The sequence below is a fragment of the Ascaphus truei genome, chromosome 1, assembly GCF_040206685.1.
Source record: "Ascaphus truei isolate aAscTru1 chromosome 1, aAscTru1.hap1, whole genome shotgun sequence".
Taxonomy (NCBI): domain Eukaryota; kingdom Metazoa; phylum Chordata; class Amphibia; order Anura; family Ascaphidae; genus Ascaphus; species Ascaphus truei.
Genome location: NC_134483.1, coordinates 329,293,377 through 329,317,627, shown reverse-complemented (window position 1 = coordinate 329,317,627; position 24,251 = coordinate 329,293,377). Strand labels below are relative to the sequence as shown.

The window sequence follows — 24,251 nt, the reverse complement described above, 5'->3', positions numbered from 1 at the left end:
CAGCCAAAAAAGAATAAGTGAAGGCTGATATTAGGGAATAAAAAAAAAAGCTTTATTTGCACAGGACTCGCTTGCACCTTGTGCAAATAAAGCTTTTTTTTTATTCCCTAATATCAGCCTTCACTTATTCTTTTTTGGCTGTGCGGTGCTTTTTCTCTCATTGAGAGGTTTTCTACTCTTCCCCAAAGAGCCAGGGGTTTGCGTTAGAGGCATCTGTAATTTCCCTTACCTGATCTCCAGCGACTTCTGCCGACAAATGACGCAGCGAGGTCACATTACGTTGTTACGTCAGAAACGCTGGTGACAAGATAAATGGGGCGAGAGCAGGCAAGGGGTGCAGACTAAAAAGACTATATCTGTATACTGAAATGTATTTATACTGACAAAGAAAGTAATCAGTTACAAAAACCTAGTACTAAACCAACAAAAGCAGCCCTAATTTTTTTTTGGAGAAACAGATAAAGGGGGACAACGTTTCGGGGTAATTAACCCTTTTTCTGGAAAATATGAGATTCTGCAGCCAGACTAATGGCCCATCGGATTAACACAGCGGGGGTCCCTGCAGTGCCATTCAGTTTCATTTTCCAAGGCAAGTCATCCGATACTGGTGGCTGCATAAAAACTTCTGTAAGGTTACGTTTTACTGCAATTGCACACATGCAAATGCTGAGGATATGCAGTTTATCAAACAGATGGAGTCGTAACGGGCATCTGCAATCATTTTCCCCTCCATTTTATTTACTGAAGAAACAACCATTAAGGAATGCTTCTATGTATACTGAGTTTCTTTCATAACATCAGACCCTCAAAATGCATTTGTAAACTTGTAAGCGTTTTTCCCCCCAACATTCGATCCCTTGCAGATCTTTTGACCAAGCCTCAAAGGGCTAACCATGTTGCAATTTCACTAGCATTCACAAAAATATCGCCAGACAGACATGAGCGAAACATGGTGTGTGTGCCCATTTTTGTAGACTCATTAAAGAAGTATTTCCGCCCCTAAATACGTCTCTCGTCTTTACGGCAATGTAATGACTTAATCTGCCGGTTCTCCTGTGATCGATTGGTGAAGATCCTGCATCAACGGGCACTCTATATGGCCGCCTATTTCAAAAGAGGAAGTGCTGTGGCTTCCTAAAAGGTTGCTAGAGCAAGGCAAGGAAGCGCAATACATTAAAAGGGCCATAAAGAGTGATGGGGGGAAGGGAAAATGCACTAAGCATGATACTAATAATACACCACTGATTTATGAAAAAGACAGGATTTTGAATGAAATGCTGCTTTAAGCAAATCTTAAGCACATGTACAGTATAATCTCTGTAAACAAAACTACTTTTAGAGAATTTCACAAATTAGCATAGTAAAAGAAATTGCACTGTACATTGATTTAATAGTTTGCGAATCGCTTGAGAACTCGTGACTGAGCTGCAGCTTTTTTCTGCGAATAAAAAAAGGACACATTTTCCATGGTTCGCGACCTCATACAAAAGTTGTTCTCCACGCTTTCACATCTTTCTATTGCTACATAAGTGCTACTTCCCTTATGTGAAATGTTTCAACGTACAGCATGAGGTTGAAATATCACCAACAAGATTTTGAGAAAGACTAAAAAATGCAAATATTCTGCACTCTATTTTTATTTTTTAATTTCAATGAAAAAAAACTTAAATATTGAATAAAAACGTTTATTTTGTAGGAAGAAAATTGCGCTATTTTGTTTTGTCCCACAACAAAATAAAAATTAGAGGCAGGAATCTGGGAAGTGCACTATTCAACTTTAAATATAGGGATCCATGTTAAAATGGACACGAAAGGTGATACTAACTGCTCATTTGCATGTCATTACCCAGAATCCCTGGCTGCAGTGGAAGCACTGTATGGTGAGTGACTATGGGGAAAGGCAGGGTTGTGGACCTATCTGAGACATCTGAATGTGCTCATACAGTAAGTGTTTTTTCATCTTTACTGTGAGCTGTTCAGTGGAGCGATTTTGTTACATTTTTACTCACCCTAACTTATTTTGTGCCACTTTAAATAAGCAACATAAGAAAGAAACCCTTCATCTTATAAACTTAAAATGGACTTCGGTTGAGGACAAAGTAAGTAAATGGTCCTTTGTCCCGAGCCAGGGGAACTCTGTGTCACGGTGCGGGTACAGTATCTGGTCTCACATAATAAAGGTAAAGCCCAGCAAGCTACCCCTAAAACCATGTGTATCTGGCCGAGTATGTGCGCTTATATCGCGGATACAATGTGTGTGTTTAGACCCCTTATAGGAAATGGCTTCAAAACTGAGAACTTGGGACTGTAACCATAATGGCGTATATTGCGGGGGGGGGGGTAGGGGGAGGGGTGAGTGCCCCGGATTTACTTCCATTCCACTGTTCCCTGTACAATGTACTGGCCCAGACCGCAAGTTTTAGAACCAAGTTCTATTCTGTGAATGTGTATTCATTCCTATGGAGGCAGAATCGGTAATTAGATTAGCCGAGTTGTCTGCATAGGAATGCGGATCAAAGTTAGAGGCTAGGAGCGGCGAGGTGACGGGCCATCTGGTGAGTGTGGAAGGGTGCAGCATCAGGTCTGAGGATGAGCTCTCAGCGGGTGAGACCCTTTGTTCCCTCCATACTCTGTGGCGCCTACCCAGCGGGCGGTATGGGGCTGGCCAGGGGAAGCCGTTGACAAGACAAAGCTTGTAGGCACGATTTCCATTGGACAGTTCAAGTTTCCCGCTTGCCGGCATCCTCGTCATCACTGCGAAGGCCTGAGCACCTGAGCACTCCCCTTCCTCTGATTGGTGCAGCAGGACAAGCCGTCAGTTTGTGATTAGCTGTTACCGTAGGATCCGTGCTCTGAATGGTCGCCGCTCTGTGTTCCATGTTAAGGATAGCCAGCAGTGGCTATGTAAAGAGCACAGCTGATCAAAGTACCAGACAATCTCCAGACTTGGTCCGGTGAGGTGCGTGGCAGGCTTTTCAAAAGTGCTCTGCTCGGAATAGCAGAGTACTCGGCAGGAAAGTGCCAGAGAAGCCCGGCCAGCGGAGGACAAGTTCTGGAGTTGAGGACCAGTTCCAGGAACGATCGAGCTTCAACCAGCAGGGGTTACAAGCGGGGTTACAAGGTGGCTGTTGTGAGCATAGCCCCTAGGAATGCTGGGACGTGAAACAGAGAGGGTAAGAGTACCATACCTGAAGCAGGCCCCTGCACCTAGTCGAGGCTAGTGTCTTCTCCCCAGGCCTCCAGTTTGTGTGTATGTACTCTGTATTTGTGTATGTTGTTATGTCTGCGGGCTTACGCGAATAAACCCCATTTTATTCAACCGCTTTGTCCCGTCTGGTGATAGTGATCCCGATGGTTTCGGTGTTAAAAGTTCTGGTCCCCCGTGACACCTATTTATGCCGAATGTAAATCAAAACATTTGAAAATACCTTTGGATGCCGAAAAGTCTGTTGTGGCCAAGGTTGCCATTACTCCGGATTTGACCTGGAGATTACGGATTTTGGCCACGTATGTCTGGGCTACGGGTTTAAACCTCTGGGTGGTGGCGTGCAGCGGTGTTTCCCGGCGTCCTCTGCATTTCCCCCTGCAATTGCTGTCAATATGGCTGCGCGGTGTCAAATGGTGACGCGTTGCCATTACAACGGGAACACTATGTGACATCACCGCATCCCGTGACGCCCATTGCCATGACAATGGGCACCTACATGACGTTGTGACCTCACACGACGCTCTGTTGCCATGACAACGTGATGTGACATGATGCATCGGCGCCATAAGGCGTCCCGTTGACATGGCAACTTGATGTCGCATGACGTTGTGATATCACATAGCGTCCTGTTATCATGGCAGCCACATTGACAGCAGTTGCAGGGGGGAGATGCCGGGAGGATTTCGGAAGGGTGCCAGGAGACACCGGGAGATGCCGCCATCACCGAGGGTAAGAGCTAAATGTAACATTTTTATCTTCGGGTTAGCCTTCAGTAGAAGGTGGCAACCCTGGTTGTGGTATAAAAATAATGCAGATTGTTTTTGCATGATCCCTTTCCTTTGGTGGAACCCCTTCCTAAAGTGTCATACCTGAACTTCTGTGTCAACCTTATCATTTTAAGGAGTCCCATTTTATTAATGTCTCAAGTTAATCTGTTTTAGTATAAATAAAGGGTTATAGCAAATACTTAACATTTTCTTCTCTACTACAAGAACTAATGTTTAGTGAATGAATGTACCAGATATGGTTATGTATTACATTTCTTGCAATGACAGGAAGCAATGGAAGATGTTACATTTCCCAATAAATATGGAACATGTACATATTTCTACATGTATCATCATTCATTATTGCATGTTTCCTGTTTATATTAATTGTAAAATAACAATGCAAAATACGTAACTGCATTCTTTACAAACTCCTCTATTTTTATATACAGTATACACATTACGCTCTACAGCAACATGAACCAGCAGAGTACATACTGTAAGGCAATACGAAAATGTACGGTGTATCTGATAAAGTAGGCAGAGAGTAAAAGTGATATGGTCTTATACAGTACAGTACTTACCAACACAATATCCAACTAAGTTGAGGTACTGTCCGTCTGCACAACTTGTCCTGCAGCTTCCGCCAATAAGAGCCGCATGGGGATGGCATATGAGACAATCTGCATTGGAGGGTCCACTGCACTCTTTGCAAGAGGGGTGGCACACTGCATTGGGAGACAGGGGGAAAAAGTGTCTAACGATTCTTGCAAATTCAAATTGCATCACCGTGGAACTCTCAGGCAGACAGCTTTTACTAGAAGCCCGAGTTTTACTTGTGCTCTTGAAGTAGTTCAACAGTTGTCATGTCACTGCCCTGTTAACAACTTGTTATCTAGTGTCCCAGGCACCATAAACTACAGTAGATCGTAAGTCCTTTGAAGCAGGGCTTGCAACGGTGCTTGCAATATTCATGCACAGTACTGCATAAACTGTCAGGGCTACAGTATATAAGGGAGAAAAAAATATATATTATTACATTTATATTTGCACCTCATAGGAAATCTGCCCAAGAATACTAGTCTTTGTCTTTTGATTTCATAAGAGATTTATTATGAAGTATCTTGTGATGTCAACATTACAATATCTACTCACTATGGCAAGTTGACTCCTTGCCATAAAACCCTTCTGGGCACCTTTGCAGGCATGTCCCATAGTGCAGAACGTCTGGAGAAGTGCAGGCGGTACAGTTTAAATGGCCTCTTCCTGTGCAGCTTGTGCATGCTGAGTGGCATTCTGCAAAGGAACAAAGAAAGCATGAATACTACTAATATCCTTCCAAAGTCTGCAGTTATACGCATAAGAACCATGTTTCAGAAAGGAATTCCCTTGCAACAACTGCAATAAAGCAAAGAGCAGGAGGGCAACCATTAGAGGGAGGACTCGCAGTCATAAGCTCATCATCTTTATACACTTTTCAAGTTGCTGAAGATAGCGGTAACGCCGCTTGGGAGCTCTCTGGTGAGAGACATGCCCCATTTCTGAACCTGCTTTGTAATAAGAGTTTCTTAACACATAAATGCCAGCCTCCAAGGGCTAAATCAGTTACATTTGAGGGTTCTTGGCCCCAAAAATTGATTTTGTTGTTGTCAGTGAAACTCCATCGAAGTCTAAGACACTGCAAATGCTAAAAATCAATAAGACTGACCCCAGCTAGTGATGCTCACAGCAAATCACTGAGAGTTGACAAGTCTGTTTATGTAGAATTTTGAAGGCCTTATGTATGTACCTGTATGTACCTGTATGTCTTTATTTATATAGCGCCATTAATGTACATAGCGCTCCACAGCAGTAATATACGTGACAATCATATAAATAACAAATCATACAAATAACACATACAGCAATGGGAAGAAGTGCTTCAGACAGAAAAGTAACATTTAGGAAAAGGAGTCTTATCCAGTTGTTCCTCTTTGGGGGAGCTCTCAGGGATTCAGATCGAAAGCAGTTTAATGATGACAGAGAAGAAACATTTGCGTATCTTGGTAAATATATCCTGCTCTGACTAAATTTGGCACAATTTTGGCATGCAAGAACTAAAATATTAGTTATTATTATTATTATTATCAAAATATAACAGATTAAGTGATTGAAAATTAAAAAAGGTTTATAAAGTAACATATAATAATATAATAAATTATAATAATATAACAAGCAGGTTTGCATGTGAAAACGATAATTTGTATAGTTTTTGCCCCTATTATAACTTCTTGTACAAACATATGCTGCCGTTGTAGGATTAAACTGGAATTGTTTGAAACGAACATTAAAATCTGCTCAATGATTAATATTTACTATACTACTAGGCACTTTATGTATCTCATGCCATATGTTAAGCAGAGCTATATTTTCCAATTAGCATATTTCTCTAACTGGAGCCAGTGAGTGGAACATTATTTACTCATGTAACTAACTGTAATTTATTGCAAGGAACTTGCGTCTGGATTCACTAAGCGTGTATGTGGGAAATTGCACCTCGATCTGGTGTTAACTCTCATTCACTTAAATGGTAGGTAACAATCGCACCCCAATCAGGTGTTAACTCTCATTCACTTAGGTAACACTAGTTCGGGATGCAATACCTCACATTGACATTCAGTTAATCTCACACTTAAGTGTGTGATCATTTTTCAACAGTGCTAATAACAAAAATCTTGTTTTTTCTTCACGAGTGTAAATCCTAAAATCTTCATACAAAGGAAACTATTCTGTGGTTTGGAGCTTAACTCCCGTAAATACAGATTACATGCAGTGACGGCATGTCAGTACATGTTAACTCAGTATGCCATTCCTTTAAACTCTTTAAATGCTCCTAAAGGCACAGCCACAAGAAGTTGTTAGCGATAACTCCTTTTCTGTCTTACTTAGAGCTAGCTTAGGGATCCACCTGATGTGAAAGACTTGAGTAAGAAAGATCCCTCTGGGTGTGGTTAGGTATAGCCAGGAGGGCCAGGCTAGTGACAGGAACCCCTGACCTCAAAGGTGTAGCATACTTCTGCGGGGATTGTTCGTCTGCTGGACTATAGGACTCCCACTTTAAACAGGAAGGATGGTACAGACAGGACACAGGTCATAGGAGCGCTGGGAAGTGTTTCAGGGAGACAACCTGGTGCCTCCGCAAGACGGAAAGCTAGGAGAGCCACCCTCCCCACACCCCACCCGGTCCTCATCTCCAAACAAGTCAGCTTAAGGCCTCCCTGGGGAGCCAAACATAATATAAGACTTTTATTTTATCAGTGGGAACATGGGAACCCTGCTGTCAAATGAAGTTGCTATTGTAGTGCCGACGAGTATTCTAAAACAAATCTGGGGCAATCACCAACAAGACCCAGGTACATGCTGGGTACATGCTGGGTACATGCTGGGTACATGCTGCAACATTTCAGTTACATTTCTGCAGACAGACTAATGGCCGATCAGATTAACAGCGGGGGTCTCTGGCAGTCCCATTCAAACTGAATGGGACTGCCAGGGACCCCTGCTGTGTTAATCCGATGGGCCATTAGTCTCTGCAGAATTGTCACTGAAATGTTGCAGCATGTACCCAGCATGTACCCAGCATGTACCTGGGTCTTGTTGGTGATAGTCCCAGATTTTCCAAGGCAAGTGTAGGGCAAATTTTAGAACACTCGTCAGCGCACCTGTATTTGCTGCTAACGGTCAATAAAATACTGTTTGCATTAACATAAAAGCCCAGGCGCCTTTTTTGACTGAGACCTCAGCCCAGACTGATCTCGAAGGCCTAGATCCACAAACGGGTGTTAAGATTTAGCACACCTTTATTCTCATTGCATTATTACTAGTACTGTATTAGTGAATGTGGCCTAGCCCTCCTGCACATCTTACTTAGACTTGGCACCATGCCTTTGACCACTATACTACACACACAGGACTACGGCACGGATTCATGAAATTTCAATAAAGTAGAGATACTATCAAATTGTGGGAAAAAAATTTGTAGGGTGCGTTAATCGCAAAAGAATAAGTAGAGATTCATCAGTGTCACGTGACGCGGAAGATTTAAACAATGCAGGGAGATACCGGCATCCCATACCAGGGCCTGTAACTTGGGAAGCAGGGTGTCCCCAAGGCTAAAATTAATGTGGTTCCGCTTCTGTACTACAGTACGTAATTAAAATAAAAACAGCTTCAATACCTTTAAATATCTGTACTCGGTTTATTGGGTGTAGAGTGGGTGGGTAAAGGTGGTATTTGGCCATGGGTGGGTGGTTAGGCCTACCGAAAGGTTGCGGGAGGGGTTAACCCCCTTCATTACGTTACTCGTTACTACCGCTAAGGCAACGAAGGGGTTAACACCTCCTGCTACCCACGCGGTAGTCTTATTCGTGGTTAAGTTATCTATTAAATGGGAAACCAAAGCTGTTTATTTCTCCTTTTGTTTTCATTTTTGCTTTAATACAGGGTTGAAGCAGGGGGTCTCCGGAGCTGAACCTCCATTCATTTCCGCTTCAGGGACTCACGGCTTCTGGAGGTACTTACCTACATGAGCGGTGCTGGTAGCCACTCCAGGGCTCACATTATGGTGGATTTTCAAAGTTCCCGCAGCCTACGGGCCAATAGCAAGCCGTCACGTCACTCGGTGCGGCTTCCTATTGGTCCACGTGACGTGGAAGCTTTAAACTGCAGAAAACAGCAGGAGATACCGGCACCCCTTTTCAGAGGTACGCCTCTCTGAAGCAGGGGGTCGCCAGAGCCAAAATGAACGGGGTTCAGCTCCGGAGACCCCTTGCTTCAAACCTGTATTAAAAGAAAGAGAAAAAAAACGCTTGGATTGCTCCTGTAATAACTTCCACTTTCTCTCTTTGCAGTGCACTGTAATACAAACATGCAGCAAATAGAGCAGTGACTTCAAAATGTGAATCTATACAGTGTGCACCAAAGGAAAATATCAATGAGGCAGTCAGCCAAACCGTGACCAAAGATAAGACAAAGAGTATTGTGCATCGATGGGTTCAGCGCACAATTCCGACCTTAAAATGCTGTTAACACATATGTAATATTTTTTCAGAAAAGGTTTTGCAAACAGTACACTGAAATACAGTATGATCTAAGGAAGGCACTATTTTCAATTGGCACCTTTCAAAAATATAAAGGACTATTAGATAGGCAGATATTGCCAAACGCTTTAGCGATGAATAATGAAAAAAATAATTATTTTTATTTATAAAGGAGAACACCATGGAACTCAGGGCTTTCTCAATAACCAAAATCTTGGCACAAAATAAGGAGAAGAATGATATTAATTCCACAAGAAACCTTTTACTTTCAACAAATGATAAACAATATTAGTTTAACATATTTCAAAATCTATTTTCACATCTTGATTAAAGGTACGATTAAAGGAATGGAGTGGCATGACCACAAGGCCTAGGCTCCACTTCCCGTCTTCCTCCTCTTATCCATATCTGGTAGTGGGGGGTGCTTTTCGGCCAGGGGAGGAGGTGGTGATAAAGGCACGTGCAGGCGGAGGAAAATCATTCTGTGCACATCACTGAGGTTTGGAAGATTTAGATCCCCGGAGTACAGGAGCTCATCTGTCGGCTGCAGTCTGAGGCCTGTTCCAGGGACGATTGTTGGCTTTTTGGACTTCTGAGCAGTGTAAAGCTGGCGGGGCGGTGGAAACGAGGCACAGACGGATCTCTCCTCTAGACCACGTGGTGGGGAGTTGGAGTGGCACGAATGCAGGCGCGCTAGTCCTCCAGAATGGCAGCGATCTGAAGCTGAGCCTGCAGGGGCGGCTGGTCGTGGAGAAGAATACTATGGTTCCCGCAAGAAGTGATGTTGTGGGGTTACTTTCACTAGCCATGGGGAGTACCACACGGAAGCAGGAGATCTCGCAGCCCTGCTCAGAAGCATACTGCCTGCTCTGGAGAGCCTGGTGATTGTTCCTGCATTGTTACAAAGGGGTTCGTCATTAACTGTACCCATTCCTGGGACTTTTTTGTCTCCTGCCATGGTGGTAGCAAGGGTAGAGGCACCACCTTTGCCAGTGGTAAACAATCCTGGCCCTGTTGGGTTTGATGTGGGTATTGGGGTCGCGGCTGCTTCAGGGGGGAAGGTAGTGTTTGCTCCCCCCACTCCTATGGTTGTCCTGACTGATGCCGGAAAGGTTTCTGATGTTTGCTTTAAGGACGCTTATATGGGCGTTACCAGTCGTTGGGGTCGCATTTACAAGCTGGCGTTAAAGAATAAATCTGGGACAGGGAGTGGGTCAAAATATTGTCCTTACTGCGAGGCTACAGGTAGGCTTTAGCAAGGTCTAGTAAGAAAAAAAAAAAAGGCTAAGAAAGAGGACCGGACATTAAAAAAAGGCTAATCCCCCATACGTTTGCAAATTGGCTACAGGCTTTCTCCATCTTTGGTAGTGTAATTGGCGAAAAAGCACCCCATCTTTGCCCAGCCCTGTTCAAGTACCAGGACATAAGGGTTGTGCATAACTATAGCGAGATAGATTGGTGGCTCTGTGAGGAACAGGTTCAGCCAAAAATGACGATTTGCAATCAATCATCTTGGGACACAAAAGATATGGACTTGCGGATTGAGCTCACAACAACGCCGAAGCTGCCCCCCTTTCTCGGAACGGACAGCGGGTTGCCCTCCGGACTTGTGGCCAGCAATAGCAAAGGTCACTTCTGGGCATTTAATGAAGACCAATGCATATTCCAGCATGAGTGCAGCAAATGCTTCCGTAAGGGCAAGCAGGAGTGGAAGGGACAGGTCTTTTCAGCAGTTTGCTATGAAAGGCAGTTATGCGAGAGAGCGTAGAACGGATGGCGCCCTGGCTGAATCTTTACCCCAATAAGGAGGCAGTCTCCTTTTCTGTTTTTTTTATGAAGTGTTTTGGACTCCTTTTAAGGAGAAAATGGTCTGGGAGGGTTCGAGGCAAGGCTATTTAATTCCGCCGTGGTCCTTGCGTTTTTTTGTTTTGAGACTTTGCAGGTAAGCGAGCTGCTGGTACGTATAACAGGAAGTGGAGGAGGTGGTTTGCTGTGTGAGCACGTGGTTCGGAGATGCGATCACATCAATCTACTGTTGCATTTTTAAGCCATATGAGCTGGTCAAAGCCAAGACTTTTGACTAAGAAACACACATTTATATTAATTTCTCCCCCTATGAAATATGTTGACAAGCCAGATAAGGCTTAGTAAACAGTATACAAATGTTAAATGGAAGTTGATGCAACATTAATTGTGCATTAACCAGCTTATAAACGTATTGAACAGGACCTTTGAGTGTAATAGTCTACTCTATTTTCACGTACTTAAGTAGCTAAACAGACAGTAGAAAATAAACATTCTCGTACAGGTTCCTGGGCAACATGACAATCTTTCCTCCCATATAAGCAGACTTCAATTAATCAACAACTCTAATTTCCTAAATACACACAAGATGCAAAAAATATATTTACCAATTTAAGTAATCATTTTGCAATATATGTGCCGAGCTTTGTCTTCATATGCAGTCCAGGTGGTTTTACTGCATTTACCATCTTTTTATTTTTGTGCATTGAGGTCCAATGAGCCGTTCAGGGTGTAATTATCTTGCCTAGTATAACATTATGGCGCACAACGTGTTTGTCATCATCTTATCATTTCCATTTTACACTCTTTAGTATCAACTGACTGTGCTTTGTCAAGGTTGAGAACCCTGGACAGTTGCTCTTCTCTTCTAAATACATAGCGTATTCATTAAACTATCAGGCCGTGAATTGAATTGCACAACATTTATGCAAATGATGGCTCATAGAAACATTGGGGGCTATTTATCAAAGTCTGTCGGCTGTAAAAGTGGTGCAAAATAGAACATCATAGTTATCAAATGTAATCAAACCCACTGAAAGTGATGACATTTTGCCCAATGTTTGTGCAGATGGGAGATATTAATAGAGAACACCTGTGCTCTTCCGCACAATGCCAAAGGAACACAGATTAATAATAAAAGAGAAACTACGTGTAAATATATATTAAGGCAGACAAATTGAGGGCCTATACCATAAGACATCTTCCGGTGCTGGAAGGCACATTATAGCCATTTTCATTGACTGAGCTGTAAGCTGTCATGGCAAAGCACCGCTTAGTAAATTATCAAGCTCCAAAACTGCGTCTTGAGGCGTTGAATGATGCATATCGAGTAATGCAGAATTAAGGATAGGCAGGGTTGTGGGTTTCAAAATCCAAACGTTGTACTTTGTACCCTAAAGTATAAATTGGAAGTTCAGAGTTTCCTGGTCTTTAAGAGATTCTGCGGTCTGAATGCCATAAATTATATATAACATATATGGAACTTCTGGCAGCTTCCATCGAGTGACACAAGCCATATTGACATGATCTTCTTAGAGTATGGAGTGATCACAATAGCTCTCACTGTTTCCCTCTTTATCATCCTCAAGACCAGGGGCACTAAGGGAAGAGGAGAGGATACATATGCCAGTTGGAAGTTCCACCAAATTGAGAAGACATTGATTGCCTTTATGTAGTTATTAAAGTTGTTGTTTTAAAAGTAATGATTTCATCTTCCCTATCACTTTAACCATTACCTAGTCTAGATGATTGGTCCATTTTTAATTGTTTGACCAATGAGACATCTTTGTTAGGTACTTAAGACCTCTGGGTAATGGCTAAATTATTCCCTGAAGAAGTAGTTTATTCTACGAAACATGTTGGATGATTTTTATCTAGTGCCTTAATATTGCCATTGCCTCCATTGGCTTCACCCTGCTAGTATTACTCCCGGTGGTAATTTTGGGCATATGAGAGACTTTGAGAGACTTTGACTGCCTCCCTGCCGGTTCCCTCGCTGCTGCGGAGACTGTGACGTCATCACGCAGTATCCCGTGACGGAGCGACAACGTGGCACGCCGAGTGTACCCTTGCAGAGCTGAGGTCTCACCCCCGTACAGTGGATCTGCTCGCTAAGCTACACGAGCTGCACCAGACGGCTTGGACGCGCGAGCGGTCCCACCAAGCACCAATACCTGCAACGGAGCGTGGTTGCTGTAAAGGGAAATCCCCTTGGGAGCGATGTACTGCTGGATGAGGGTTTTTGGACATTAATCCTGCTCCTGAACCAACGTAGCGCCCCTGCTGAGAGAAGCAAGCTGCAGACTCTTCTGACAACAGTTGCTGAGTGGTAACTTGTGTGAAACACACTAAATGCACCTATTCCACTGTTTTGATGTACGCAGATTTATTACCCTGTAATTACTAATATATAGCATTACTTGCTTCACTATTTGGCGTTGTGCGCTGTTTCTTTTGTTTCCATTGATTGCCTATGTATGTTCTACTGGGTATCTTTAACAAAACTTCTGCACCATCCTGTTTACAGAGGCCATGAGATTGAACCCTGGAAAGCCCCATTTCTGGCAAATCCGAGGAGCTTATTTATTGGTCCAATTCTCCTGGAAATATTGGGTTCCGATTTTGTATATCTGCTTGAACATTCTCCTTTCTTGCAAATTTCTAGAGCTAGGAAAAAAGGTGTTCGATAGCGCTCTAACAAACCCAAAATACATAAAATAACCACTTAATGTGTAAATAATTGTGAACATAAATAAATAAATAATGAAAATCGTGCTTAAATATAGTGCATATAATGGTGATTAAGAGACTAATAGACACACTACAACCCTTGAATAAAGACTGTTCCACTTGTCTTGCATCAGTTGATCCTCCAAAAAATCAGGGGAGCGTGTCTCGTAGCCATGAAAATAAAGAAAACATCACATAGTACAGTAATGTTTTAAATCAATGATTAGGTGCAGAAGCTCAAAAATTACTACTCACATGAAGATAGTCAAAATCAAGCAGCCATCCAACTCAAGGGGTGGATGCGCCCTGTGAATATGCAGCAGCCACCAGCCACCAACCTCCAAGGAAGAAAAGAAAAGAAGAGAAAAGAAGAGACCATATAGTGTAGACGGTAATGTATTCTTACAATAGGTATACAAATGAAGGCTTACACTATGTACAGTCGAAGTAGGCGATAATGGATAGCGGGTAACGGGTACACAGCGAGTCACGATCTCTTGGGTCCCTCGTTCTCCTCCGCTTCACCGGAACACTATCTCCACGCCGGGGCTCCCGTCACGTCACTTCCGGTGCGTCGAGAACCGCCGGATCAGATGGTAAGATTGGAGTTTCGGTGTTCCTTCTCTTGGATGTTAACTGAACTGAAACACTCTACGCGTTTCGCCGTTATTGCTTACGGCTTCGTCAGGAGTGTCAATTGGCTGCTAGATCCTACTTTAAATACCCTAAAACCCTCCCTCTTACCACATCCTAGTGGCTACTCAATATAACAACATATAGGTGAATGAGTTAAACAGAGTGGGCAGGTGTATCTCACTAAATGTGCCTTTATATCCTCCCTTATATCATATTAGTAACAACATAGTAAAATCGACGAAAGTGGGTGGGATAAAGTGGACGTAATTTTAAGAGATGTAAGAGTTAGAATTTTAGAGCATCTAGGAAATATAAGAAGAGGGTTAACTACCCATCTTCTATCTGAACATTTCATAAATTACAATAAAGGAAATACCACAGGACTCACATTCACAGTATTGGAACATGTATTACCCCATTGGAGGGGAGGGGATCGTAATGTTTTACTAACTAAAAGGGAAACATATTGGATCTTTAAAATGAAAACCCTAACCCCCAAGGGACTCAATGTTGATATTGAATTGGGAGTATTCCTTTAAAATTATGATCATTAATAGAATTTTTGCTATTATGTATTATTTTGGTAATATTTCATGAATATTAATTATGTTTTTTCTGTCTTTGTCTGCCTCTGTTTCTGAGATAAACCACAATCGTCGTTATTAAAGTTATTTTACTTTTAGTTAATCTAGGTTAGAAAAATGTTATTTGAGCCTTTTTATACTTTTCATATATATTTTAATATATTAATATAATTAATTTGTCTTCATTTGTCATATGCCTCATGTGGCAATCCAATATGTATAAATTACATATAATGACACTCCTGACGAAGCCGTAAGCAATAACGGCGAAACGCGTAGTGTTTCAGTTCAGTTAACATCCAAGAGAAGGAACACCGAGACTCCAATCTTACCATCTGATCCGGCGGTTCTCGACGCACCGGAAGTGACGTGACGGGAGCTCCGGCGTGGAGATAGTGTTCCGGTGAAGCGGAGGAGAACGAGGGACCCAAGAGATCGCGACTCGCTGTGTACCCGTTACCCGCTATCCATTATTGCCTACTTCGACTGTACAGAGTTTAAGCCTTCATTTGTATACCTATTGTAAGAATACATTACCGTCTACACTATATGGTCTCTTCTTTTCTTTTCTTCCTTGGAGGTTGGTGGCTGGTGGCTGCTGCATATTCACAGGGCGCATCCACCCCTTGAGTTGGATGGCTACTTGATTTTGACTATCTTCATGTGAGTAGTCATATTTGAGCTTCTGCACCTAATCATTGATTTAAAACATAAATGTATAGAGCTGAAATTGCAGACAGGTTGACTTCTGCCCAATATATTACAGAAAGTGCTTCCATTAGTAAGGGTTTTGCTCCTTGTGTTTAGGTATGCCACAACTGCTGTGCTGTCTTGGATTGTGACTGCTTGGCCCCGCAGTCTGTCTAGATTGCCCTATTTGAATGTGCAATCATAGGAAGGTAACTAGGAGCTTTGGTGACCAGTAATCTCCCTGTGGGGACCATGCATCACACTCCACAACTGCTCCCACAGACTCAATCCCCACTGTTAAGGACAGATGCAGGGCTAGGATACGTGTACTGCCACTGCAAGGCTGTGTAAAGCCCAAGTGGGTTACTACCAAAGAAGTGTGGCTGAGAAAATCAACCTCAAAAAAGAACCCACAAGGTTAGAGGCTGCAATTTCGGAAGCCTTTACCACCAGCAGTAAAAACAATCACATACTGTTCCTAAATCCTTATATATGATCTGGAACAGGGCAGGAAACCTTCAGCCCATTCCCCTTCCCAAGCATCCCTGCTTATCCTATAGTACCTTATAAAAAAAATGAGGGGTATCCCAAATAAGCCATGGCTGCGATAACTGCCTACCTTCCATCTGCAGGGCTGCTCTAGCTGCTTCCTCTGCTGCAGGAGCCTCTTTCTGTCATTCCAGCTCTCACCAAGACACCACAGGGGGTCAAGACGCCACAGGGGGTCAAGACGCCACAGGTGGTCAAGACGCCACACAGGGTCTTGATGGTGGTTGGTGTCCACAGAACCCTATGACATCATCTACCAATATTCTGGTAAGCAGCCATGGCAGTGAGAAAGTCCAAGGCAGGAGCCAAAATGACTGTTGGGGGGGGGGGGGGATGCTGATATCCACCCTGCCATGATCTGACATTTGTTCCTACCAGTGTGGGGAAGGAGGAGTCTTTCCATAGTATGTGCTACCATGGAAAGACTCCAGGAAAGTAAAAATGACTACGGTAGTGTTTTACACACACATTTACCATGGGTTTCAGAACCCGAACCCCATTTAGTGATTTTTGAGTGACTTTAGAATAACAATTGAAGTTCTTGAAGCCTACACGCATTTTTTGTGAATTCTGTGAATGGCCTCAAAATCCCATGTACTGCAATATTTATATAGAACACTTATGTCTCAGAAGAAAAAGACATGCAGTGGTAATGTCACAATCTTCATCAAATCTGGTTTATATTCTAGTGATAATGGGCAAGTCCCAATATCACTTTGGTCCTTACGCATAGAGATGTCTATGTGAAACACTGCCTATTCTACTGCCCTACATGCATAACATTTATTTTTCGAATTCATATATTCAAAACAAAAATATGATCCCGTGTGCCATGATAATATCATGAGATATTAAGTCTTTTAATCAATCTGGTGCTTCAGGTGTTAATGTAGCTACCGTTTGATTTAAAAAATACAATATATTTGGTTTATGACAGTTCAAGACTTTTCCTGGGGCTGTCCTGGTCTTCAAAGAGGGTTTGATTTGGGTGGGGGGATCTCTTATGGCCCACTAAAAGTGACATACAGGCATACCCCGGTTTAAGGACACTCACTTTAAGTACACTCGCGAGTGAGGACATATCGCCCAATAGGCAAATGGCAGCTCGCGCATGCGCCTGTCAGCATGTCCTGAACAGCAATACCGGCTCCCTACCTGTACCAAAGCTGTGCGAAAGTGGGGAGACTATAGAGTCTGTTACACATGCGTTATTTACATCAGTTATGCATGTATATGACGATTGCAGTACAGTACATGCATTGATAAGTGGGGAAAAGGTAGTGCTTCACTTTAAGTACATTTTCGCTTTACATACATGCTCCGGTCCCATTGCGTATGTTAATGCGGGGTATGCCTGTATACATATATCTATATAGATTAGAAGGCTGAGGATGGTCACCAGACTCCTGGGCTGTTAGCCAGAAAGGAATCTAACATTCCTGAGATACCGCCTTAGTTGGGGGATTTTATTAAAAATTAGAACATTATGTGACATCATCTACTGTGCATATTCGGCATCGTGGCAAAAAGACAAATCAAGCCGTACCACACACTACATGGAGAAGAGGTTCCAAGGGCAGATATCCATTTGTCACTCAAATTTAGGAGCAGGTCGGTCGTAATTAGTCTTGTTACGCCCGTCATAATCGCCTGAATTTATTGATATAACTCATGTGTGTCTATGTGTTAGAGAAAGGAAGTTATGAATCTGTTTATATATTGAGGTAGGAACGTAAACGTATTTTGTAGGAGTATTTTTTCTCTGTTGTGAAACCGTCAACCTGGCAGCTGATTTACGACAGGGGTGGGCTTATGTTATTTCTCTGGGGGGGAAAAAATGTACATAAGTCTTAGCAAGGTATTATGAAAAGGAGAATTCAACAGAGGTGTGTTTGGGATCAAATACGTAAATATTCATATTTTTACGTCAGTAACCTCTCTGGGGGAAAACCTATAACATATGGTGAGGTACTGTATAGGGATTTCTGTTTTATCCTGTTTTAAGAAACTGTTCTGCATTTATTGTAACTGTATGTTCTTGTAATCTTTTTCTGTAATCTAAGCACTATATTTGTATCTATATTAAACAATTCTTTTACAAGTAACGCTTTGGTGCTCTGAATAAACTGTTGCACCCTTTGTCAAGAGTATTTACATTTTCTGACAAGTTTTGCTACAGATTTTTGTTTGTGGCAGATTATATTAATGACTTATTTTGCATACTTCTCGGGTGGTGGCAGTGGATAGATATGATTGCAATTGAGTAAGGGGTTAATATTAACTCATTGGAGGTACCATTGCGGAGGAGAAAGGTGAGTTTGCTAGAGTAGCCGTGTGTATAAACCCTGGTTGCATATCTAAGTCAAGTGCCTACTTGTGTGCTGTTCATGACAGGTGGTATATGGGGACGGATTTAGGGGATATGTTACTCATTTGAGGGACCTTTGCGGAGGTGAAAAGTGGCTTGCGAGCTGTGTATTAACCCTTGTTCTTTATGCAGGGGACATGCTCACAGGTGTGCCGTACGTGACACTGTTGTTTGTCATAATGTCAGTGGCCATGTTTGCAATAGACATAGTATCACAATAAATGATAAAACAGCATGCCAGTATCAGAGATTTGTGATGCTTCACGGATTGTTTAGCCAATGTTCATGCCATTGTTTTGAGAAATGTGAGCAACGGTGAAAAGTTTGAGCAAACTTTTTGTTACAGTCCCACAGTCACCAAATCTTAGTTTGCATTCCTTTTCCGACATAAACAAATATTTGCAGCATGAGCACGTTTGTTCCAGGAGCCTGGCACAAATCGTAAAATAGTAGGAAACCTTGTTGCCAACCTCCCCACATAACCCATCAAATGTCATGGAAGACGCCAAAATATTTACACACTGAGAAGTGCAATTTCATCCCTGCATAAGATATTTGTGCCTTTTGTTGCCCAAAATGTGCCCACTATTGTGCGTGAATGTTGTTCCCATCTCTAGATGGCATGGCCAATAGACTATAGTGCGCACCAACAAATTCTAAAGCATTGATCCCATATTGTCACTACTGGTAGTACAACCTTTAAGGATCTTTGCCACTTCCCATTTGTAAGGGAAAGTTCTATATATATAGCTGAATAATGTATCCCTTTTCTAGAGTGTCCCTGATAAAAGTTTCCTCGTTCCATTGCATGTCAAATGAGAGATCTCCCTTGCTTCTCTCCCAAATCTACACAACAGAAGTTTTTTTTAATACTGACATACTGTAAATCACATCCTTTCTGAAACATACTGAAACCAACATTAGGATTCATGAATAGAAATCAGTTGGTGCAAAGTTATTGTAGCTGTATTGGTCCTGGAGAAGAGCAGATTTGCTTTAGGTTGTAAAATATTTTCAGAGGTGAACAACATAGTTATTCTCAAACTGTATATACAGTATTTTGTGGCTTTCAAAACCTCTCTGGTCTCTTCATGTATTCTGTAAGAATTGGAAATACGAGACCTGTGATGTTTTGAAAGCCCTGTGCTGTACCGTATCTATAGGTGTATTCATGTATACTTATCTGTATTTTTGGTCCATAAAAAGGAATCATCACCATCACTAGAATAAATGCTATGATGTATTGTTTTCCAAATCTACTAAATGAGGAATTCTTTAGCTGCAATACAGTACATCACTTAGCAGTAAGCTGCAGGCTTGCACATGTGAATGAGGGAGCTAAGTCTTACCTCTCTGTTGACGTGAGCAAGCCTGCAACTCATTGAAAATGATGTACAGCACCGCAGGTAAATTGATGTTTTTACGGTTAGAAGTTATGAGTCCATGTTCTAATTTCACAAATAAATCTCATTCGGATCATTTAGAATAATAATAGGAACCCGTTATGGCTCTTTACTTGTGCTCAGGAAGGCTGGCTAATTAGGCAAAGTTTGACGAATTATTTTATTAATAGAACACGATCACTCTTAATAACCCTGCTTACACATGATACTGTGAATGCCCCCCCCAGAGCCTCACATACTGAATAAGTGAGCTGTTTGCTGAACAGATTTTGGCTGTCTTTCCCTAAGCTGTCAAACAATGTCCTGGAGACACGGATCTTGGCTGACATGCTCCTGGTGAGCAAATCCAAAGAGAAATGTGTTTGATAAGCCCTATACATTGCTGTAACATGTTAACATTACATATTACTCCAACATTTCGTGTCTTCACCTTACTGACTTGGCAAACAGTGTGTGGAAGATTATTTCTCTTAGCACTTTGAAATTGTGGGGCTACAGCAAAAAAAAAAAAAAAGGCAAGCATATTCCACCTGGATTTTTGCCGTGAATCTCTCCATTGCAACACATCCCTTTTTAATAGCATTCAAGGGCAAAAAGTGTCCATGTTACTGTATGTAAAACATTACATGGTGTAGAATAACAACACGCTGACCATTAAGTAATTGACAACAGAAAGAGTTGCAATTAATTACTTAGAAATTAGAGAAATATAAACTAGTTTCCAAGAGTTTGCTTTTAATCTTTCATGCAAAAGATCCACAAATGTAAGTTACTCTTAATATAGTACTTTTATTAAATCATAAATTAGATAAGTTGAGCAGATGAGTTGGGAGCATTTGACCTGCATTAATTTGTAGACGACTTTTGGTACTAGCTGTATCTTTGTGAACCCACAGTTAATAGACCTTCTGATACATAGATGTCTCTCAAGGTGCTTCATCAAAGGAGTCTCCATAATCCTTAAACCTTCCGCATTAAGTCCTTTGTAATACTAAGGCTGGGCCAAGGCAAAATCTTGCAGACAACTAATGAAAAATAAGGGGTTCTATAACCCTCTATCATAAAGAGCTCCATTAAGACAGAAAACACGCAACATTTGTCTCACGCAGGTGCAACAGTTTGTCCTTGAAATTGTGCCATGTCTAGTCTCATTATTTTACCCACCCAAAATACCTCTCACGCTTATAATTCATCACACTGCTAAAAACAGTCGCCCCTTACAGACAAAGGAGCACTCGAACCAGAGTAGAGAATTGATTCAGCTCTATTTCACACTCACTCATACCATGTTTTATATGTTGGGTAGAAATGACATGCTTCTGTTATTCAGTGCAAAAGTGCCTATTGAGGTATACAAACTTAAAGAAAAAATAACTACAACTAACAAACTGTTTCATAGTGCTAATCTGGCAACTACAATTCTATGCAGCAGTGCAATCTGTTTCTTTAATGAATGAGGTTCTATGAAAGCACTTTATCTCTATATTTATGAACTACTGCAGAATACTGTAACCAATAGACACCTACATTAGTTAAGCAAGAGCAGAATATATATATATAGTACAACTGGGACCCACAGGGGTTGCATGCAGTGATATGTACTCGGAATACAGACACGTGTATTTACACACCGTGCTTGTGATAAGCTTTAATGATAGAGGTCTAAATGCATGCGCCACAGGAAGAGGTCACTGAACTACTACTTTCCCTTTGCATCATTACATTTCACTCCCAGATTCTCCGAGGACTGATACTGCAGAGAGTAATGTACATGCCAGCTGTGTATTACATACTGTAGAGTGACTTTTACTCCACACAAAAATAGGACCATGTGCAGTATTAGGTATCAGGTATCAACTCAACCGAAGAAAATACACTTGAGGGGATGTTCCAGTTCACAGTGAAGAAATAACAAACAATGTGGTATGATTGATACCAATTTTTGTGTAAGTGACAAAAATGTAAGCATAAAAATGACATTGTTTACAGCATTCACAAATTTGTTATTTGCATTGGTTTGCCCACCTGAAAATATATACTGTCTGTTTATCCTCTAAAGGTTTACTCTTCAGTGGGCTGCACTGATTAAAGTGCTGCATGCAAAGGACAAATAAATAATACGATGGCTATGCCTGCGGACGTGCTGATTTAGCCTTACCTTGGCACATGCCAGAGCTGTCCACATAAAACTGGAGTTTGCACTCAGCCTGACATGTCCCATAAGGCTTTCCTCTGTGCTCTTGGCCTGTCTGCAGCGCTTCCTGAGGATTCACACACTTTGTGCAGTGAGAGTCTGCTGGACCTACACAGGCACGGCAAGATGGATGGCAGGCTAGAGAAATAAGGGAAAGAGGAGAACAGAATGACTAATAGTTTCAACTTGATTTCAAAAGAAGAACAAACATTGTAGTACTACTAAAGCTACTGTACGTGACTGCAAGGCAGATTTCAGCAGACACATTGACCCTTTGCCTAAGGTTGAATAGACTTAAAGGAGTAGTCGTCCCTGATCGATTTTTGTTGGAACCCCCATTTTCTTACATGAATGGGAAGCAGGGGCCCCCGGAGCTGTCCCGCATTAATATCAGCTCCGGGGACCCCCTGCTTTCCAAGATTCATACCTTGAAAGGTACATTAATGCCGATGCCATAGCCTCCAGGGGAAATAAAATGGCCGTTTAAATCTCCCACGTTACTCGGGCCAATAGGAAGCCAAAATGTGATCCGTCACAGCTTCCTATTGGCCCATGTGATGAGGGAGATTTAAATATGCGGAAGTACTGATGCTATATTTTTTAGTATGTATCTCAGGAACCGCTGATCCCCAGAGCTAAAATTAATGTTGTTCAGCCCAGAGGACGCCCTGCTTCACATCCATGGGAAATGCGATGGTATGCACCTTTAACCAATCTGTTTGGAACCAAAAACAGGAAAGTATATTGATAAATTGGAATCAACATTTTACAATATTCTGCCAGTTTACAAAATACTGTATTGATAGGTAGGGTCAATTTGAGACTGAGAATCAGCTATATATATTATAGAATCATCTATATATATTATAGATAGAGACAGGATTCTAGATCAGTAAACCAGATTGATTTTGTTATAGCTTGAGTTTTGAAAATGAATTGTCAAAGGTTTGAGGCAACAATTTCTAGGCTACTAATGCTGTGTGGACTTCGCTCGAGAGTGTAACGTCTGGTACTCTGCCCAAGAGTGTAACGTCTGGTACTCTGTCCGAGAGTGTAACGTCTGGTACTCTGCCCAAGAGTGTAACGTCTGGTACTCTGTCCGAGAGTGTAACGTCTGGTACTCTGCCCGAAAGTATAACGTTTGGTACTCTGCCCGAGAGTGTAACGCCTGGTACTCTGCCCGAGACTGTAACGCCTGGTACTCTGCCCAAGAGTGTAACTCCTGGTACTCTGCCCGAGAGTGTAACGCCTGGTACTCTGCCCGAGAGTGTAACGCCTGGTACTCTGCCCGAGAGTGTAACGCCTGGTACTCTGCCCGAGAGTGTAACGCCTGGTACTCTGCCCGAGAGTGTAACGCCTGGTACTCTGCCCGAGAGTGTAATGCTGTAGAGGGAGAGGGGGGTTGGCCCGGTATTAAAGGGGTTGCACCCCATATGGCCACCACCTGACCTCACCTGGGAGGCAAGGGGTAAACTGGACTGCGGTCCAGGAATGTGGCTTACACCTTGTCATGTCAGGAAACTGTATGTTCCCCTGTTCCCATATTTCATTATAATCCTGTATTTTAATGTTTTAAAGTGCATTTCTGTATCTCCAGTTCTGGAGGTCACAGAGAGTTGAAATTTGGCCAATATGTGGAGTCACTGTAGGCATTAAAAACTGTCAAATTTCGACCCACTGAGCCCACCAGAATGGAACTTATTAATATGTGTAGATATTAAAGAGTATATGTATGGTATTTTGGATCTGCTCTGAAAAATGCAGACTCCATCTGCTATACTAAATAGGTCAGGAAGGGCAGCCGGATGATTGAGCCTAAGTACTAATCAACAGACAAAGTATTAATCAACAGACTCTGCCACTCTAATTGTTACCTGAGGGCGGAGAATCATCAAACTTGAGTGGTTTGTAAGTGTTATGTCTACACCTACAAACAATGCAGATCCTACCAGATACTTCATTTGGTAGACTGATCGTCGCCCCTGATTTAATTATGGGGCTACAGAAATAAGATCCTCAGAGTCCCAGTACACATGGGCTAACTAGCTGGGGGGCATGGTTTAATCTGTGTCTCCACGTTAGAAATTGGATACAGATAATTGTTCACCAATAGTCTGTATTCAATGTTAAGAATAGGGTTGCACAGGTATATAAACTGTGTCAACCCTACAGTTTTTAGTTGTGCTTCTGATTCCACCTGGAATGTCACCGGATTGCTGGAGAATTGCTAGCTGATACTTC

At 42.1% G+C, this 24,251-nt stretch overlaps 1 protein-coding gene across 2 annotated transcripts in view; it reads right to left on the bottom strand.

The window, feature by feature from the left end:
- FRAS1 (Fraser extracellular matrix complex subunit 1) overlaps nucleotides 1-24,251 on the bottom strand; it is a 431,436-nt gene that overhangs the window by 177,673 nt on the left and 229,512 nt on the right. For both annotated transcript variants that reach the window (XM_075606876.1, XM_075606883.1), the window contains exons 18-20: nucleotides 21,975-22,148; nucleotides 5,131-5,271; nucleotides 4,560-4,703 (exon numbers count right to left, since the gene is read on the bottom strand). In XM_075606876.1, the coding sequence (XP_075462991.1) occupies nucleotides 4,560-4,703; nucleotides 5,131-5,271; nucleotides 21,975-22,148 (459 nt within the window). The remainder of the gene's footprint in view (nucleotides 1-4,559; nucleotides 4,704-5,130; nucleotides 5,272-21,974; nucleotides 22,149-24,251) is intronic.